At 33.6% G+C, this 18,720-nt stretch overlaps 1 protein-coding gene across 2 annotated transcripts in view; it reads right to left on the minus strand.

Moving 5' to 3' along the window:
* LOC114334800 (translation initiation factor eIF-2B subunit epsilon) overlaps window positions 1–18,720 on the minus strand; it is a 103,739-nt gene that overhangs the window by 73,880 nt on the left and 11,139 nt on the right. For both annotated transcript variants that reach the window (XM_050654311.1, XM_050654312.1), the window contains exons 2-3: window positions 17,973–18,097; window positions 1,847–2,038 (exon numbers count right to left, since the gene is read on the minus strand). In XM_050654311.1, the coding sequence (XP_050510268.1) occupies window positions 1,847–2,038; window positions 17,973–18,097 (317 nt within the window). The remainder of the gene's footprint in view (window positions 1–1,846; window positions 2,039–17,972; window positions 18,098–18,720) is intronic.

The raw sequence follows: 18,720 nt of genomic DNA on the forward strand, positions 1-18,720 counted from the left end.
CCATAATATTTTTATGGGGTGCACAAATTTCACTTTAATTTTTTTTACGATGTTGCTACCATAAGAATGCCACATGTCCATTTTCAATAAAAAATCTCTAAGAGTTTTCGATATATGAAAAAAAAATCGATTTTCATTTTGTAACTGTAACTTTTTTTGTGTGCACTATTGTATATAGGTAAGTGAGGTTCAATCAACCTATTTTTGACCCCAGAATCTGTGGTATAATTAATGACCAATCTTTTCGGGACACCCTGTATAAAACCTTCCTTTCTATAATGTGTATTTTGTATGTAGACATCGCTCAAAATTTTCTCTCTATGTTTTCAGGGTATAAACTGTGATAGATATTTATTAGCATTTAGATAGAGCATTTATTATGTTACAAAAATATTTGTTGTATGTTGTTCTTGAACTCTACTTACTTAGTCCTAAGCTAAGCTTTTTTACCTTTAGGTGTAAGGCTGATGGAGTTGAGTTTGGCATTGTAGTCTCCATGCTTTCCGATCTTGTGTTAGGTCTCTTGCACTTGCAATGTCAATCCTTTCTTTTTGACCTCTTTTCTGATTTCATCAATTCATATAACTCTTGGTATTCCTCTTTTGTTTTCCCCCGCACTCTCGTTTCGAACATTTGTTCTGTTAGTCTCTCGTTCGACATTCTACACACGTGCCCGAACCATCCGAGTTGTCCCTCTACTATTTTTTTATTGATTCGTTTTAGTTTTAGGTTTTGTCTGATTGTTTCGTTCTCTTTCTGTTTGCTATTTTCCTCAGCAACCATTTCCACAGCATTGACTCTGGATATTTGTCTTCCCGTCAATGTCCTTGTTTCGCTGCTATACATGATTGTTGGTCTAACTACTGATCTAACGACCGCCGTTTTTCCCTTCTCCGGTATCTCTTTTTCCCCAAAAATGTTGTTTTCATAGTGTTAAATAAGCTTCCTGTTCGTCCCATTCTCTCGTTTATTTCCATGTCTTGTTTACCATTTTATTTAATTATTACTCCTAAGTATTTAAAATATTCCACTTGCTCTAGTTGTTTCCCGTCTAATTCTATTGCGTGTGTCTGCTTCGTATTTGAAATTGTCATTGTTCTTGTTTTCTCTGTATTAATTTTATTATTTATGTTTGATATTTCTTCTTATAGCATTTCAAGATTGTTCTGTAAGTCTTCTCTGTTTTCTGCTATCAATACCATGTCGTCTGCAAATAGTAGTTGAGTCTGTTTCATTTGCCAGTATCCTAATATTAGTTGTCTCATTCTTCTCTTGGCTTTCTTTATTGCTTCATCCAGTATCACTGAGAATAGCGGTGGACTCAACATGCATCCCTGTTTGACGCCTTGACTTGTAGTAAATTCTCTGAATTCCTGGTTGTTGGTCTTACTTTATTTGTATTATTTTTCTACATATCCTTTATTACTTATATTATGTGCCTGTCGACCACCCTTTCTTTTAGTGTCTTGTGTACGTCCTTTCTTCGTATTCTGTCAAACGCCTTCTCCAGGTCGATAAAGCATACAAGTATCTCCCTACTCTTATTGATTACCTTCTTACTTACTTGTCTTATTGTGAATATTAGGTCTTACGTGCTTCTGTCCTTCCCGAATCCACACTGTGTATCTTCCATAGTTGTTTCTATTTGAGTTTTTATTCTTGTCTCTACTATACTTGCCATTATATGCCGAGGTATGGTGATACCTCGGGGATATCTTCTTGAACTCTAACCCTCCATATATATGTACAATACAAGATATAATTGATATTTACACAATAAATATGTGAATTAACCAGGAATATAGAGCAGTTGTGCAAATAAATTATGTAAACAATGTGTAATTACCTGTGCTTCTCCAAAAGAGGTAATAGCTGCACATTGGACATGGTGCCAGGTTCTAGTAAAACAAAATCACCTCGTATTAAGCCTTTAGCGTCCAAATCCCTAAGACAATCACCAAATGATTGGCATGATTCGGAGACTAAAATATTAACCTTCATGGTAAGAGTCCAACCATCTCCATTTTTGATACATTTGCTAAAATTTATAAACCACATACCAAGATTATTAACTGAATATTCTTAACAAATTACGTATTTATGTCTATCAGTTGTCTAAATAGTTACAATAATGGTTTTGTCTAGAACTACGAAAATCACTAGCAAAAGAAATGCGAAAATGGGTTTACTAATATGTGTCATCCGCACCCGCAACGCATTTGATAATTTCTTTGTCAGTTGTAGACAAAATTCAAGGAGAAAAATTGCTGACCGCAGTCTGTAAACCATGAATATAATACACCATGCGTAGAAGTAAGCATCAACCACTATAGGTCTGGATCCCGCGTATGAAAAAAAAGTTGATTAATAGCAAGCTGAAAATTTGTTAATAGCTTAAGGGTGTCTAGTCGGACAAACCTTGATATATGGGAACACTGGAACAGGGGAAGTTTTAATTGTGGAACAGGTTAAAAATTTGGAACGGTCAGACCACGAAAACGGCACATGTATTTTGTCCGACAGAACAGACTTAAACTCTCCGAACAGAGATTAAACTCTCATGCAAAAATCAGACTGCTATTTATCACCAAATGGGCGTTTTAATGAGTGGAACATGTAGAATATGTCAAATGACAGGAATTATGACCGGTGATAAATAGCAGTCTGATTTTTGCATGAGAGTCTAATCTCTGTTCGGAGAGTTTAAGTCTGTTCTGTCGGACAAAATAAATGTGCCGTTTTCGTAGTCTGACCGTTCCAAATTTTTAACCTGTTCCACAATTAAAACTGCCCCTGTTACAGTGTTCCCATATATCAAAGTTTATCCGACTAGACACCCTTAAGCTATTAACAAATTTTCAGCTTGCTATTAATCAACTTTTTTTTCATACGCGGGATCCAGACCTACTAATTCTATTTTCAAAATGTATGATATATTATGTGAATATTGTAATGGGAATATAGAGTAATGAGTAATAACTCATTGAAGAGGACCGCAGCATAAAATCTTCGAAATATAATACTAAGGTGCTAAAATCGAAAACCACTAGAGATAGTTACATGCAAATTTTAAACGAAGTGTTTCCAAAAATCATATAAAATTGAAGCATAGAAGAACACTGGATTGAACGTAAAGAAGTTATGCACACACCGCCTAAGGGAGTTTTAAAGAACAAACGACTGTTGGTTTGACGAAGAATGCAGAAGATCTAATAGCCAATAAAAAAATGTCTTTTATTTTACATTGCCCTAGAAAAGGTAATTCGAGAGTACCAGATTAACACAAAGAGCACTTTAACAAACCTGTATAAGTTGTCGAATATGCAGATGGCATTGACATCATGGCTAGATCCACAAACTCACTGATATGTGTTGTACTAGGTCAAGCGACTAGTCATTTCATCATCATAGTCATTAACATCTTAGTAGATGTGTTGTGGTTCATAATTGGGCTTCAGCAGCTCGGACAGTTTGATTGATAATATTTCTCCACTGGTCGCGGTCATCAGTTACATGTATTGCCTCAGTATACTGTTTGTTGAGAAGCTTTTTAGTAATGTCCGCCCATCGCTGTGGAGATCTTCCGCGTTGGCGTTGAGTCTGAGGCCTTCCTTGGACCACCAACCGCTCCATTTTGTGATCACTTCGATGGATATGACCAAAGAACTTTAAAATTCTAGAGTAAACGGTACTGGAGAGACGCTGATCCGGTATAATTTCATCCAGAACCGAGATATTTGTACGGCGAGCCGTCCATGGAATTCGAAGCAGGCGTCTCCATGTCCACATTTCAAAGGCGTCTATACGTCGTCTACCTGATTCTTTGACTGTCCATGTCTCGCATGCATAGTAAAATATGGAAAAGACCAGAGTTGAAACGAGTCTCTTTTTGTTTGTCATAGTAATGTAACGATCACGCCAGACCCCGTTTAGTTAACTCATTGCTGCTCTTGCTAGTTGAATGCGTCTTCTAATTTCGGGTTCACAACTGCCTGTGTTGTTAACTAGAGCTCTAAGATATATCATAGATGAGACTACCTCGCATCCCGCAATAGTTTGGGTTTCAGGAAACTGTTGTTGGCGATCAATAACCATGATTTTGGTTTTGTTGTAGTTAACCATGAGTCCAAATTTAGCACTTTCTACCTCGAGTTTTTTTAATAATTCAGTAATTTCTTCTGGAGTAGAGGCTAGAAGTGTAGTGTCGTCTGCGAAACGCAAGTTAGATATCTTAACACCACCTAGGTTTACTCCTCCCTCCCAACCATACAAGACTCTGCGCATTATGAACTCCGAATAGATGTTAAATAATAAGGGAGATAAAACGCATCCTTGGCGTACTCCCTTCTCCAAAGTGCATTTGTCAGACAGGTATCCGTCCATTCGAATATATTCCAGGTTATCTTGGTACAGTTTGCTAATAATGTGAGTCAAGTGTTTAGGTACACCCATTGTCGTCAATATGTTCCATAGTTTGTCCCATCTAACATTATCAAAGGCCTTTGTATAATCGACGAAACATATAAATATCGGGATCTGGTATTCTCTGGCTTTTTTTATGATGTTTCTTACATTAAGGATTTGTTCTCTAGTACCTCTGCCCTTTACAAATCCAGCCTGCTCAGGTGCTATTTGCCAACTTATGAAGTTTTCTAGACGCCGTTGCAGTATCTAGAGGATCACCTTACTGGCGTGTGATATTAGAGCTAATAGCCTGTAGTTGTTACAATTATTTGTTGAACCTTTCTTATGAAGAGGTATGATTATGGTCTTTCTCCAATCCTCAGGCCAGACGCCTGTGTGCCATATTTCATTACACAATCGATGTAATATTTTCACTCCACATTCCGGAAGATGCTTCAAGACGTCTGCAGTAATGAGATCATATCCTGCTGCTTTGTTTAACTTAAGTCTTTTTAAAGCGAATTCCACCTCGGAAAAAAGTATGTCAGGTTCAGATTCAAAACTAGTGTGGTGTGTCTCTGTTGAAGGAGAATGGAAAGTGGAGGTCTGGCAGTCAGGTACAAACGGGGTGTCCGCTGGCATCTTGTCCGCATTGGCGTATAAAGACTTACAATACGCCCTCCAAACATCAATAACCTTGTCCAAATCCGTCTGTACATTACCTTCATCATCTTTGATAGACCAAGATTTCTGCTTGAATTTACGTGTGAGTAGTCTGACTTTATCAAAGAGTTCTTTGGTGTTATTTGTGTCGGCATGTAGTTGAATTTCTCTGCAGATTTTCTCTATATGTTTGTTTTTGTCTCGTCTACAAGCAGCCTGAATAGCTCTAGATAGCTGTCGGTACTGGGAATTCCTGAGAGGGTTCTCGATTCCAGCAATTTTAAGTTTTCTACGTTCTTCAACGAGGTCAAAAGTATCTGCAGACATCCACACTTTTTTTGGTCCGGTTGAGACGGCATTAGACTGTGCCTCGCAGTCAGTCAAGGTCTGTATCAAGGTATTTTTAAAAGATAACCAAATCTTTTCGGAATCATGAGTGACGATAGTTAGTAAAATATTTTCGAATCTTTCATTACATTGGCTTTTAAATTGTTGTGTATCTTTTATTTTTGATATCCTCTCGTTTCGGATCCTAGCACATGCCTTGAATTTTTTGCTTTAGCGTTGCAAAAAGAAGTTGGTGGTCAGAGCCGCAGTCAGCGCTAGGTCGTGTTTTACACTGGCTAATAGATGTTTTCCAGCGATGTTTAATCATTATGTAATCGATATGATTTCGGTGTCGTCCGTTAGGTGAGATCCAAGTGTACAATCTTCTGGGGTGGTGCTTATACATAGAGTTCATTATTGTCAAGTCATTGTCAACGCAGAACTGGATAAGGCGGTCTCCCCTTGAATTACGTTCACCTATTCAATATCTACCCACTATAGTTCGTTATGTTCGTCAGCCATAGTAACTCCGATTTTTGAGTTTAAATCACCCATGATGATAGCGATTTCTTTATTTGGGATATTTTGCAGATATGATTCCAGTTCGTTGAAAAAAGATTCAGTTGTATCATCATCAGCAGTTGAGGTAGGCGCATAGACCTGAATCAAATGCTTGATATCCCAGTATATAAGGAGAAAGAGATTTTGAAACCCAAAAGCCAACACCATTGATACTTTTGTTAGTGTTGCCGGAAAAGCACATGAAATGTCCCAAATTAGTTATGTAGTGCCCCTCGTTACGGAAGTGAAGTTCAGAGAGCCCGGCCACAGAGATATTGGTTCGTTCCAGTTCCTTCTCCAGAATAGCTTGTTTGCCCGGCTGTAAAAGACCACGGACATTCCATGTAGCTATGTTGTATGGTTTGCGGTTATTAAGTTTTTGTTTTTCACTAGTCATTTAGAAGAATAATAATTGATGGTTTAGAACTGGAAGGTGTGGACACATCTGCATATACTTAAGCTTGCTGTTGAATAAAGATAACAACGTCGGTGAAGAAATTAAAAGAAGAATAAGTCTTACCAATACGTGTTACTCTGGTTTGAGAAGACACATGGCCTCAAAACTATCCAGAAAACTAAAGTGGCCATATATAAAATACTGATAAGACCAGTGCTGACATATTAGCCTAATAAAATAAAAAAAAAATCAAAATGTAATTCCGTACAGGTTGGAATAAATTTTATATTAAAGTTTAGGTGAATACAAAAGATATTTTCAAAAAAATATCCAAATCATATGAGGGGATCATTGTTTAATTAATTAAAAAGGAGTCATTTTTGCACAATATTTACTTTTTTAACTGCTGAGGTAATTTACATTTTAATGAAGGTCTTTAGGATTATTTTCTGCAAAGATGAAGGATAAATCTTTTACCTAAGACTTACTAAATTAAATTTGACCCCCTATCTATTTAAATAATTATATATAAATTTTAAAAATCAAATTTGCAAAAAAATATTATTTGCGTTTTAAATAAGCACTATAAATTATTTTATTTAATAGGAGAAGTTGCGCTATATTACCAGTATTAACCAAAAAAACATTGGTTAAAAAATATTTAATAATTTATGAGATATTTAATTTGTTTATTAAATGTTACTATATTTTCAATTGCAAAAACGCGGTTGTTACCAAAAGAATATAAATCTGTGTAAAACCTCATCACTTTTACTTTTATCTATGTTTTCAATAAATGTATTGATAAATTCAAATTTCAATTTAACTCCCCTCTAAAATGGCATTTACAAATTGGTCTAATTTATTTATAATTTGTTTTTTTTTTATAACGTCGCGGGGATTAAATATTTTGAAATGCTGTTCCGATAATCGGGTTCCTGGGAATTTTTCACTAATTAACCAATTTTTTTTGTCATTTTTTCTTCTTCTTTTTTTCCTTGTAGTAAAAGATATAGTTTTGCTTATAGCGGGGGTTTCATTAAGAATGTCCAATCTCTGAGTCGTAGATTCTAGACCTCAAAATATTAATATTTAACCAAAATCGCTTAAATAAAATATGGCTCCTTATTGAGTTACAAGGTGTTTTATTTAAAAATTAAAAAAAAAATATTTTTGCTCAGTGTTTTAAAACTATTCGACGTATCCTTTTCATACTTGGTAGAAAGTGTAAGTACTATACACCCTATGAAATTATGTTAACTACAAGTTTCCGGCTATTACCAGAGGCGTACGAGAGGGGACAGTAAATGGTTGACCCTTCCAAATTCTACGTTACTGGTAAAATTGCCATTTTAGCACAATTTTTGGATTCTCCAATACTCTCTATGTAAATGACATCGTCTTTAGTCGTAACGATAAGTCATTAGTTTTCGAGATATTTGAAATTAAACATGTAACAGCACAGTTATTTTGATCAATATATTGTTTCGCTTAATTTTTAGTTTCAAGTATCTCGAAAACTAACGATTTTATCGTTAAGAATGAATAATATACTCTTCAGTTTTAACGATAAAATTATTAGCTTTCGAGATATTTGAAATTAAAAATTTAGCGGCACAAAACATTAATCAAAATAACTGTGCCGTTACATATTTAACTTCAAATATCTCGAAAATTAATGATTTTATCGTTACGAGTGAAGAGTAAGTTATTTACATAGAGAGTATTGGAGAATCGAAAAATTGTGCTAAAATGGCAATTTCGCCAGTGACGTAGAATTTGGGAAGGGTCAACCATTTGCTTCCCCCTGTCGTACGCCTCTGGTAATAGCCGGAAACCTGTACCTTAAGATAATTTCATATGGTGTATAGTACCTACACTTTCTACTAAGTATGAAAAGGATACGTCGAATAGTTTTAAAATACTGAGCAAAAATAATTTTTCAATTTTTAAATAAAACACCCTGTAACTCAATAAGGAGCCCTATTTTATTTAAGTTATTATGGTTAAATCTGAATATTTTGAGGTCTAGAATCGACAACTCAGATATTGGACATTCTTAATGAAACCCCCTCTATAAGCAAAACTATATCTTTTACTATAAGGAGAAAAAAGAAGAAGAAAAAACGACAAAAAAAATTTGTTAATTAGTGAAAAATTTCCAGGAACCCCATTATTGGAACAGCATTTCAAAATGTTTAATCCCGCGACGTTACTAAAAAAACAAATTATAAACAAATTAGAACAATTTTCAAATGTCATTTTAGAGGGGAATTAAATTGAAATTTGAATTTGTCAATAAATTTATCGAAAACATACATACAAGTAAAAGTAATGAGATTTTAAACAGGTTTATATTCTTTTGGTAACAACCGCGTTTCTGCAATTGAAAATATAGTAACATTTGATAAACAAATTAAATATCTCATAAATTATTAAATATTTTTTAATTAATTTTTTTTGCTTAATACTGGTAACATGGCGCAACTTCTCCTATTAAATAAAATAATTTATAGTGCTTATTTAAAACGCAAAAAATATTTTTTTGCAAATTTGATTTTTAAATTTTATATATAATTACTTAAATAAATAGGGGGTCAAATTTAATTTAGTAAGTCTTAGGTGAAAGATTTGTCCTTCCGCTTTGTAGAAAAAAATCCTAAAGACCTTCATTAAAATGTAAATTACCTCAGTAGTTAAAAAGTAAATATTGTGCAAAAATGACCCCCCAAGTAGCACCGAACGGGTTTATTAAGTCTTTTAAGGATGCTTTAAAACTGTAGAATAAAATTAAAATTAAAACCATTTGGTTTTAAAGTAAACCTTAAGGTTGCAATAAAACCGCTTTCAGCATAAAAGGGCCCACTCTGAAAGAGGTCAATAAAACCAAAAATAAAAACCTTCTTAAAACTTTGTTTTCTTAAGCAACTGGTTTTAAAGCTGCTGTGAAGGTGCTTTTAAAACCATGTTAAAAGACACTTAAAGTGCAGACAGCTTTATAGCAAACTTAAAAGGTTTCGTAAATGGAGACTTAAAGACGATTTACCATATTACATGATTCTTTATACCCATATACTCCATGTAGGCCAACAAATGTTTACATGTGTTATGATAGGTACATACGCATTTGTAATCATAAAATAATAAAAAGTACTTGGTTATTTCGGACTGTCAAGGTAGAAAAACACTTGCGCACCCAACTGTATTGATAATGTTAACAAAAAGAGGTCTAAATAACTCACGCGCCCTAAAATTTCTGACTTTTGGCGATTAAAGAATAAAAATAATAAAAAAATTTAAATCCGAAAAATATTAATTTTAAAGAAAATTAATTTTATCTACAATTTTAATGTTTAAATGTTAAAATAAATCGAATTTATGTCTTTAAGTCGCTTATTTATAATTTTAATGTAAGCCTTATATTGTAATCTATCATGGCTTTCAGCATCTCCAGAAAGCAATATGGCCGAAATCCAAATAAAACTATTTGGTCTATCTATAGAGAATTGATAAGATCAAATGGTTTTATTTTATACCTTGCCAAGAGCATATTATATCCTACATAAAAGCAAGGTTGCCATGGAATTAAAACCGTTTCGTTTTAATGCTGCTGTCAATAATGCCACGCGGTTTTAATGTGAATCTAACCTAAAATCGAGGCGTCGCGCGTCGTAGTGTTGTGTGTGTTGTATTTTTTTTTAAATGACCAGTTCGTTTATATTTTAAGTACTTGCGACATATTTCTTCCATACTAACTGTAATTCCACTTTTTACAACACACTACACCACTGTTTCGCTCTAAAACAAATGGCCGACCATTTTGGACATGAAAGAAGAGGGGATGGGTTTAGTTTTAGTGTTTCTAATAAGAAGCATAGTTTAGTCTATACGATAACTAAATTGATTCAGTTAAGAGCGTTTGGTTTTAATATAGCCTAATAATTGCTTTTAAGAAAGCAACTTTAAAGACAACTACAAAAATAGTTTTAAGGCATATGTTTTACTGACATAATAGTCTTGAGATCAAGTAGTTTTAATAATAGGTTTTATTAGTCATATTAGGAGAATCTTTAAAACTGCTTTAAAACTAAAAGGTAACAAACAAGTATCTAATAAAACCAAACAGTCCGGAAGTTCTTTACAAAACTGATTAGTTTTAAAGTGAACTGAGAATAAACCACTTTAAAACTACAATAAGACAAATTATCTATTAAGATTAATTAGTCTTATTTGATACTCTTATTAGATACTTTAAAACTAGTGACAAATGCTTAACAGTTTTAAAGTTCTGGCAGTATATCTACAAGGTAACTTTAAAACCGTTATCTTCTTATTTACCACAATAAAACCTTTATAAACCTAAAATAAAACTAAAATGTTTTTATTGTGCTACTTGGGCCCTTTTTAATTATTTAAACAATGATCCCCTTATATGATTTGGGTACTTTCTTGAAAATTGTACTCACCTAAACTTTGATATAAAATTTGTTCCAAACTGTACGAATTTACATTTTGATTTACATGTAGTGTAATCTTATTTTGCTAGACTATATGGACTAGAAACATTGTCACCTACACAGAAGGACCAAGAATTGCTTAAACATTTCGAACGAGAAATTCTAAGAATATATGGAGGAATAAAAGAGCAAGAAGTGTGGTCACAGTATAAAGAGGGACAGTAAAACCACTTCTCTGTCGGCACTTTGATCTCAAAAAGTAATACCGGCAGTACGCAATTGATAATTCACCAGTGGTGGATGCGGGTTTTCCCTGTTAGAACCCGTACGTTTCTATGCGACTAGCAATGCGAGAGTGGGGCAAAAGCGACTAAGAACATTGCGCGGTCGCCATGCGCGACTACAGATTTTACTTCCAATTTTTCGGAGAGTGGTTCTACTGTCCCTCTTTATACTGTGGTGTGGTGTAGGAATTGCAACTTTGAGTTGTATATAGGGTTTGAGGAACCTGACGTAAATTTCATTAACGTACGCCTTAAATTATTGATAGGGCATGTAGTCGAGAGGAAGGTGCAACAGTCAGAAAAGTATTTGGCTGAAGAGGACTGATGCGACAGCTTAAAAGCTATTAACAGTTAGAGCATGGAGAGAGTTACCAGGGACAAGGGTGAATAGAGGATTGTTAAAACTTATTGGAGAGCACACAGTTAAATTACCTAGGTTGAAAAACCACACAAGAAATTTCTAGTAACTAATTACAATTTACTATTTGGTAAAGCAACAGGAAGCTGTTCAAGCACTTAAAAATTCATTCATTATTCATTGAATAATGATTCATTGAGAAATGATATGGATATATTTCCTCGAGAAATACTGCGGTGGTGCTCAGTAAGACAGGAGTTCCTGGTGAGTATTTGAAGACTCTGGGAAACATGTATGAGGGAGAACAACTAATTTTATGTTAGGGGAGATATGTGGATTAGACACAGACATATAATTGACCTAGCCTACGCCACTGAAAGTGAATAACGTGCAAATGTTTTGTTCCGATATTCAACTCAAAATAACGAGAAGTATCGAGTAAAAAATTGCACGGTAAGTGAAAAGTTAAGTTTGAAGTCAGTGTAGTGAAACAGAAAAAAAGAAAACCCGAAAAATAAAGTAAAACTTTCCATATTAGTAATGCATTGTTGAGGTTAGGAAATAAAGGTGTTGTGGGCCCTCCTAGCCGTTGAGGCGGGGAGCAACACGAACGCGATAAGAGACTAATTAGCAAGCTGACAACAAATAGATATTATCCAGTTTTACCGCATTTAAATTTATATTGGGTGACACTTTTTATTTTATTGTATTTATTTAGCTGAATTTAATCATAGGCGGCGTACGATTTTGAAATGGACCGAGAAAAGAAAATGTTGGAATTTATGAAGGAGCTTATGGTGGAGGTGAAAGAAACAAAGATAGAGCAAAGACAGTACTTAGAACAAATAAAAGAAATCATGAAAGAAACCCAAGATATGAGGAATGAAATAAAAGGACTTACGAGCAGAATAGAAGAGCTAGAGAGGGACAAAAGGAAGCAGAATGTCACAATCTCAGGGTTGGTCAAGGAAGGGGAAAAAAATGAAAATTTAAAAGAAAAAATAGAGACATTTAAAAGAAAAAATAGAGACATTTTTAGAAAAGGAGCTACAAGTAACAACTAAGATAAGAAATGTAAAAAAGTTTAAGGATATTTGTATAGTGGAAATGGAAAACTGTGAAGACAAAATGAAAATTCTTAAGAATAAATACAGGTTAAGGAACTTAAAATCAAGAATTGTATAAGTACATTAATCCAGACCTGATAAAAAAAGAAATGGAAATTCAGAACAAGATTGCTCAGAAAGCCAAAGAAGAGAAAAAAGAGGAAAGCAGACTAAGATAGGGTATATGAAACTAATCGTAAACGGAAAAAAGTGGTTTTTGAACGAGCAAAAGAACGAATTGGTAGAGGCAGCAAATAAGAGCCATTACACAACAAACAATTGACAAATAAAGGATGCACGAATGGATTACACGGATACAAAACAGGATAACGAAAAGGGCAAAGAGTATTTACATAAGGAAAAAATAAGGGGAATAAAAGAAAAACATTTGAGGTTTGGAACATGAAACGTACGAGGGATAAATGAAGAAGGTGCAATAAAAACACTGGAAATAGAGGCAAAGAAATTCAAACTGGACGTGTTAGCACTTCAAGAGACCCATATAAAAGAAACAAGAAATACGGAGCTGACAAATTATATTTTGTTTACAAGTGGAGGAGAAACAAGGACAATGGAGTTGGTTTTCTCGTAAAAAAAGAATTGAAGGGAAATATCGTGAAGTTTGTTCCTATTTATGATAAAATGTGCTGCTTAGAAATAAAGGATAAAAGTAATATCTCACTAATAAACGTACATGCACCAACAGACGAGAAGACGGGAGACTTAAAAGAGACGAATTTTATGAAATATTAGAAAGAGAGTACATACAATAAACTGAACAAGCAAAACACCAGGATGATAATGGGTGATATGAATACTAAAATAGGAATAGAAATAAAGTATAGGAAAATAGTAGTAGGAGAAAGCAAACATGAAATAACAAATAATATTGGAAGGAGAATAACTGAGTTAGCGGAAGAACGGAACATGAAAGTGATGAGCACACATTTCAAGCGCAAGGATATTTATAAAGGAACCTGTATGGCACCAAATGGGGAATACAGAAATCAAATCGATCATGTAGTTATAGATAAAACACATCATACAACAATAAAGAATGTAAGATCATGTAGAGGGGCCGATATGGACTCGGATCACTTTCTAATCAGAATAGAAGTCAAGATAAAAGAAAGAGAAAAGAGAAAAAATAAAAAGAAAGGAACTAGAATTAAAAGATTTGATGTAGGAAAGCTGATGGAATCAAACGTGCAACAAAGTTATGAGAAAGAATTGCAACGAATATGCCAAGAAAGAGAACATGATAAGGTAGGGGGTATAAACAACCAATGGAAACTATTAATAAATAAAGAAAGCTACCGAGCAAACATTAGCATATAAAAAATCCCAGAAAAACGAAACATGGTGGGATGAGGAATGCCGGGCAGAAAGAGAAAAAAGAAATAAACTAAGAATGTTAGCATTGCAAACAAAGCAACCTGGTGCAAAAGTATAAGGAGCAGCGAGCAAAAGTGAAAAAGATAAACAGACAAAAGAAAAGAGCAAGTAATGAACAAAGAGTAAAAAAATAGAAATCTACTATAAAAGAAAAGAAATTAGAAACTTTTACAGAGAAACTACGAAAGGGAAAAAAGATATAATAACAATGTGTATATAAAGGACAAGGAAGGAAACTTATTGGGCGACGAAGAAAAAATGAAAGAGATGAAGAGCATATTTCTATGAATTGCTAAACGAAAACCCAGGGAAGAAGAATGGCAGACAATAACCGACAGAAGAAGAAGTAGAAACAATATAAAGCAACATGAAAACCAATAAGAGCGCCGGACAGAATGGAATAGCAATTGAAAATATTAAATATGCCGGCAGAGAGATCAAACGTAAACTGTATGAACTAATTGTGGACATATGGAGAGAGGAGCAGATGCCGAATGACTGGGAAAAAGCAGCAATAATACCGATTTTAAAGGATGGCATGAGGCAGAGTGTAAAAACTATCGGGGAATATCACTTCTAGGAATTTGAAATACCTACGAAGCTAAAGAAACTAGTGACGATGACATTGAAGCATACGACCTGCAACGTAAGAGTAAAAGAAGGAACCTCAGAAGATTTTGCAGTCATATCAGGGCTTAGGCAAGGAGACCCGCTATCAACGCTAATATTTAACATGATACTAGAAAAAATCATTAGGAATAGCAACTTAAATAGAAATGGGCACATATTGTACAAGAGTCATCAATTAGTGGGATATGCAGATGATGTGGCAATGTTGCGACGACTGAAAAGATACTGAAAGAAATAACAGAAAGATTAGTAAATGAAGCGTACAAGCTGGGTTTACAAATAAATCAAAAGAAAAGCAAGGTTATGAAAGTAGGAAGAGAAAGGGGGGATGGGACAAAGTTCAAGGTAAGCACACAATTAGGAGAGTTTGAGTTTGACGAAATAGACGAATTTGTATATCTAGAATCAAGGATAACAAACAAGTGTGAAGAAATGAAAGAAATTGATGCCAGATTGAGTAAAGCCAATCGATCTGCGGGAGCCATGAATTATTTACTAAGATCAAAGCAGCTGTTATGGAATACGAAATTCACGATTTATAAGACTATAATAAGACCAACAGCGATATATTGATGTGAGACATGGATACTCAACCAAACAACAAAAGAAACAGTAAGCTGATGGGAAAGGAAAATACTCAGAAGAATATTAGGAGGAAAGAGAACAGAGGAAGAATATATAATGAGGAAATTTATAATATTTACAAAGAACCACAAATAGAGAGCGTAATAAAATCAAGAAAGTTGCAGTGGCTGGGCCATATAGAAAGAATGAACGATGACAGAGTGGTCAAGAAAATAGCATGGAGAGTACCAGCTTATAAAAGACAAAGAGGAAGACCACGAAAGCGATGGAGAGAGGCGGTAGTAGAAGACCTAAAAGAAAAGGGAATAACAGACTGGAAGAAGTTGACAAGTAACAGAAAGCTATGGAAAAGAACAACAAACTTCTGGGCCTAAAAAGGCCTGTAAAAAAGCTAAATATATAAATATGTATGTATAATAGGCCAGGAACCGAAGCTTTTCACCTCGCAATTTTTACAGAATGCATCGATTTGCTTGAAAATTTGAGAATAAGTAGTGGATAGTCCAAGGATCAAAATCTGTATGACTCCGGAAGGCGCTTTTACCATGGGGATGGTTGCCACCCCATCTCGGGAGTGGAAATTATTTATTATATTTTGACCGCAAAAGTTGATAAAAACATTAATTCTAAGCAAAAAATGTTCTATACATTTTTTTTAAATTAATAGTTTTCGATTTATTCACTATCGAAAGTGTTAGTTTTGTATAGAAAAATTAATATTTTTCGATATACTCATTTACGATTCACTCAATTTTTGTCGTAGAAATTTTTTTTTCCAAAGTTCTTGGGAATTAAATAACCTGCGATTTTTTATTAAAACATTTTTTCGTATCTCTGATGCTAATCTTTCTATTCTGAAGAAGATGGCATTTTTTACCAAACTACAAAAATTCGTTATTCGCTTTTAACTCCAGTTTTTTAAAAACTAATCATTCTAAGCCAGTCAAACTTTTAGAATCTATTAATAATACATAAATAAATAAGAATGAATAAGGCCAATGACTAAAAACACCGCCAACTTACATTATTATGCTTCCAATTGGATTTCTCCTTTTTTTTTCAAAAAAATATATTGATTTTTTAACCGTAATTTTTTAATTTTTTATCTTAGAAAGTTTGGTAAAAAATAATTTTGTAGGTTTTTATAAGATATATGAGCCTATTAATATTAAAACTTTTTAAAATCCTCAGTCGCAAAAAGAGGTGACTTTGAAAGGGTTGGTAAAGGTGGTTTTTGCATGTTATTACCAGTTTTAGTTGTCAATAGCTAACTCAATTTTTGCCGTAAAAATTTTTTTTTCAAATGGGATTCTTGGGAATTAAATAAGATACAATTTCATATGCAATTTCAAATATTTTTTCGTATCTCTGATGCTAATCTTGCCATTCTGAAGAAAAGGCCATTTTTTCCAAACTACAAAAATTCGTTATTCGCTTTTAACTCCATTTTTTGATAACTAATCATTCTAAGCCGGTCAAACTTCTAGAACCTATTAATAATACCTAAATAAAAAAGACCAAATAAGGTTAATGACTAATTTTAATTAGGGTGGTGATTAGGGGGTTGCTTACGATCACTTTTTCGCTGAAAAAAATGGGGACTGACATTCTTTTCATTATAAGTCACTTAATTTTTGAGCTAGAGACTTTTTTATTTCTGGAAATAGATATTTTTAAGTACTTCAAATTAGTTCGAACAAGCTGTCCTCGAAAAATGCATAGTTTTCGCGTCGTTTAACTTTGAAACTACAATATTTAGTATTTGACGAAGAGGAGCCAACATATAATAAAATACATCTCGATTACTGTTGGTCTTAAAGAAAATTTAAAAAAACGGTTTTGTTTATTTTTTCGAAAGGTACATTTTTGTTAAGTAAAGTTGTTTTGATAAAACGAAAACTTTTGGAGTTATTAGCAGAAAACTTATTAAAAACATTGATTTTTTCGATATAAAACTAACACTTTCGATAGAGAATAAATCAAAAACTATCAATTTTATCAAAAAAATGTATAGAACGTTTTTTGCTTAGAATGAACGTTTTTACCAACTTTTGCGATTAAAATATAATAAAAAATTTCCACCCCCGAGATGGCGTGTCAACCACCCCCATGGCAAAAGCGCCTTTCGGCATGATATAGATTTTGATCCTTGGACTATCCACTACTTATTCTCAACTTTTCAAGCAAATCGATCCATTTTGTAAAAATTGCGAGGTATTGTCCTATTTTAAGCTTCATTACTTGGACTATAATACCTGAACTGCACGCTGCAATCTAAAACTGTTCCCCCGGTGTGACAGAGTAAAAAGTTATAAGCAGGGTTTGCATCTCTTTCTAATCAGCGAGATTTATCAACCACGTGACTTTCTCACTGCCGCCGATTAGAAAGAGATGCATACCCTGGTTACAACATTTTTCTCTGTCGCAATGGGGGAACAGTTTTAGATTGTAGTGCACAGTCTAGGTATTATAAGTCTACAGGATTAGATGTGTGAGAGACTGATAAATTTCATGTGAAAGTAGAATTACATTATGGTTCGCTGCTTAGTCCTTATTAATTCACATTGGTGTTGGATCTGATAACAGGAGAACTACAGGTTAACATTCGCTGGTGCCGAGTGTATGCTGATGATGCAGTGTTAGTAGAAAATACTGAAGGGATTTTGAACAAAAATTACAATAATGAAAACTAGTTCTTGAGGAAATAGCTTTAACAAGCAGTAGGACAAACAGAGAGCTTTAACAAAAACAGAGTATTTAAATATTAAATTGTATAATGTAAAATGTTTAAACAATTATTCTTACTTAATATGTTTCTTAATTTCATCGGCATGGCTGCAACAAAATAAAAACGCCTCTTCAATTCCACCCAATGATAAAAATTCGAGGGTATAGTCAATTAAGGGTTTGTTTAAAACTGGTAGAAGTGCCTGAAACAGATTTTAAAATTATATTTAGTTCATAAATTACTTTTTTCTACAAACGTGTTAAAAATGCAATTTTTAGCACTCCATAGGAGCGTTAAAAATGTTACTTTAAAGCACTGGGTGCTTCAAAATTTTTAAGGCACTGCAGTTAAAATTGAAATGTCAAATTTTGAAAACAAACGTCAAAATATTATTTATATTTAATTTATTAACATTAATAGCCCGATCAAAGAACAATCTGACCCTAAAAAAAATAAAGGAAGGATGAAAATTTGGGAATAGGTAGTTGAAATTGTCTATTATTATATAAGAAAAAGTTTACAATTCTACATGTCTACAATTCCCATGGAGGGGAATTCTACAATTCCCATCCATTTTGTAAAATGGAGGGGAATACCCCCTAAGATGAAAAATATACATTCAAAATAAGACCGGAATTAGATAAAATGACTAATTCTAAACAACTTTTGTTATATAGAGTTTTTTAACTAAGTCAATACTTTTCGAGTTATTTGCGAGTGAATATGTTCATGTTTAACAAAATAAAACGTGTTTTTGGACGGTTTTCGGAGATAACCCATAAATAAGATGTTAGAAGAATGTAACCATATGATAATTAACTGTGA

This window comes from Diabrotica virgifera, chromosome 6, assembly GCF_917563875.1.
Source record: "Diabrotica virgifera virgifera chromosome 6, PGI_DIABVI_V3a".
In the NCBI taxonomy this organism is placed as follows: Eukaryota; Metazoa; Arthropoda; class Insecta; order Coleoptera; family Chrysomelidae; genus Diabrotica; species Diabrotica virgifera.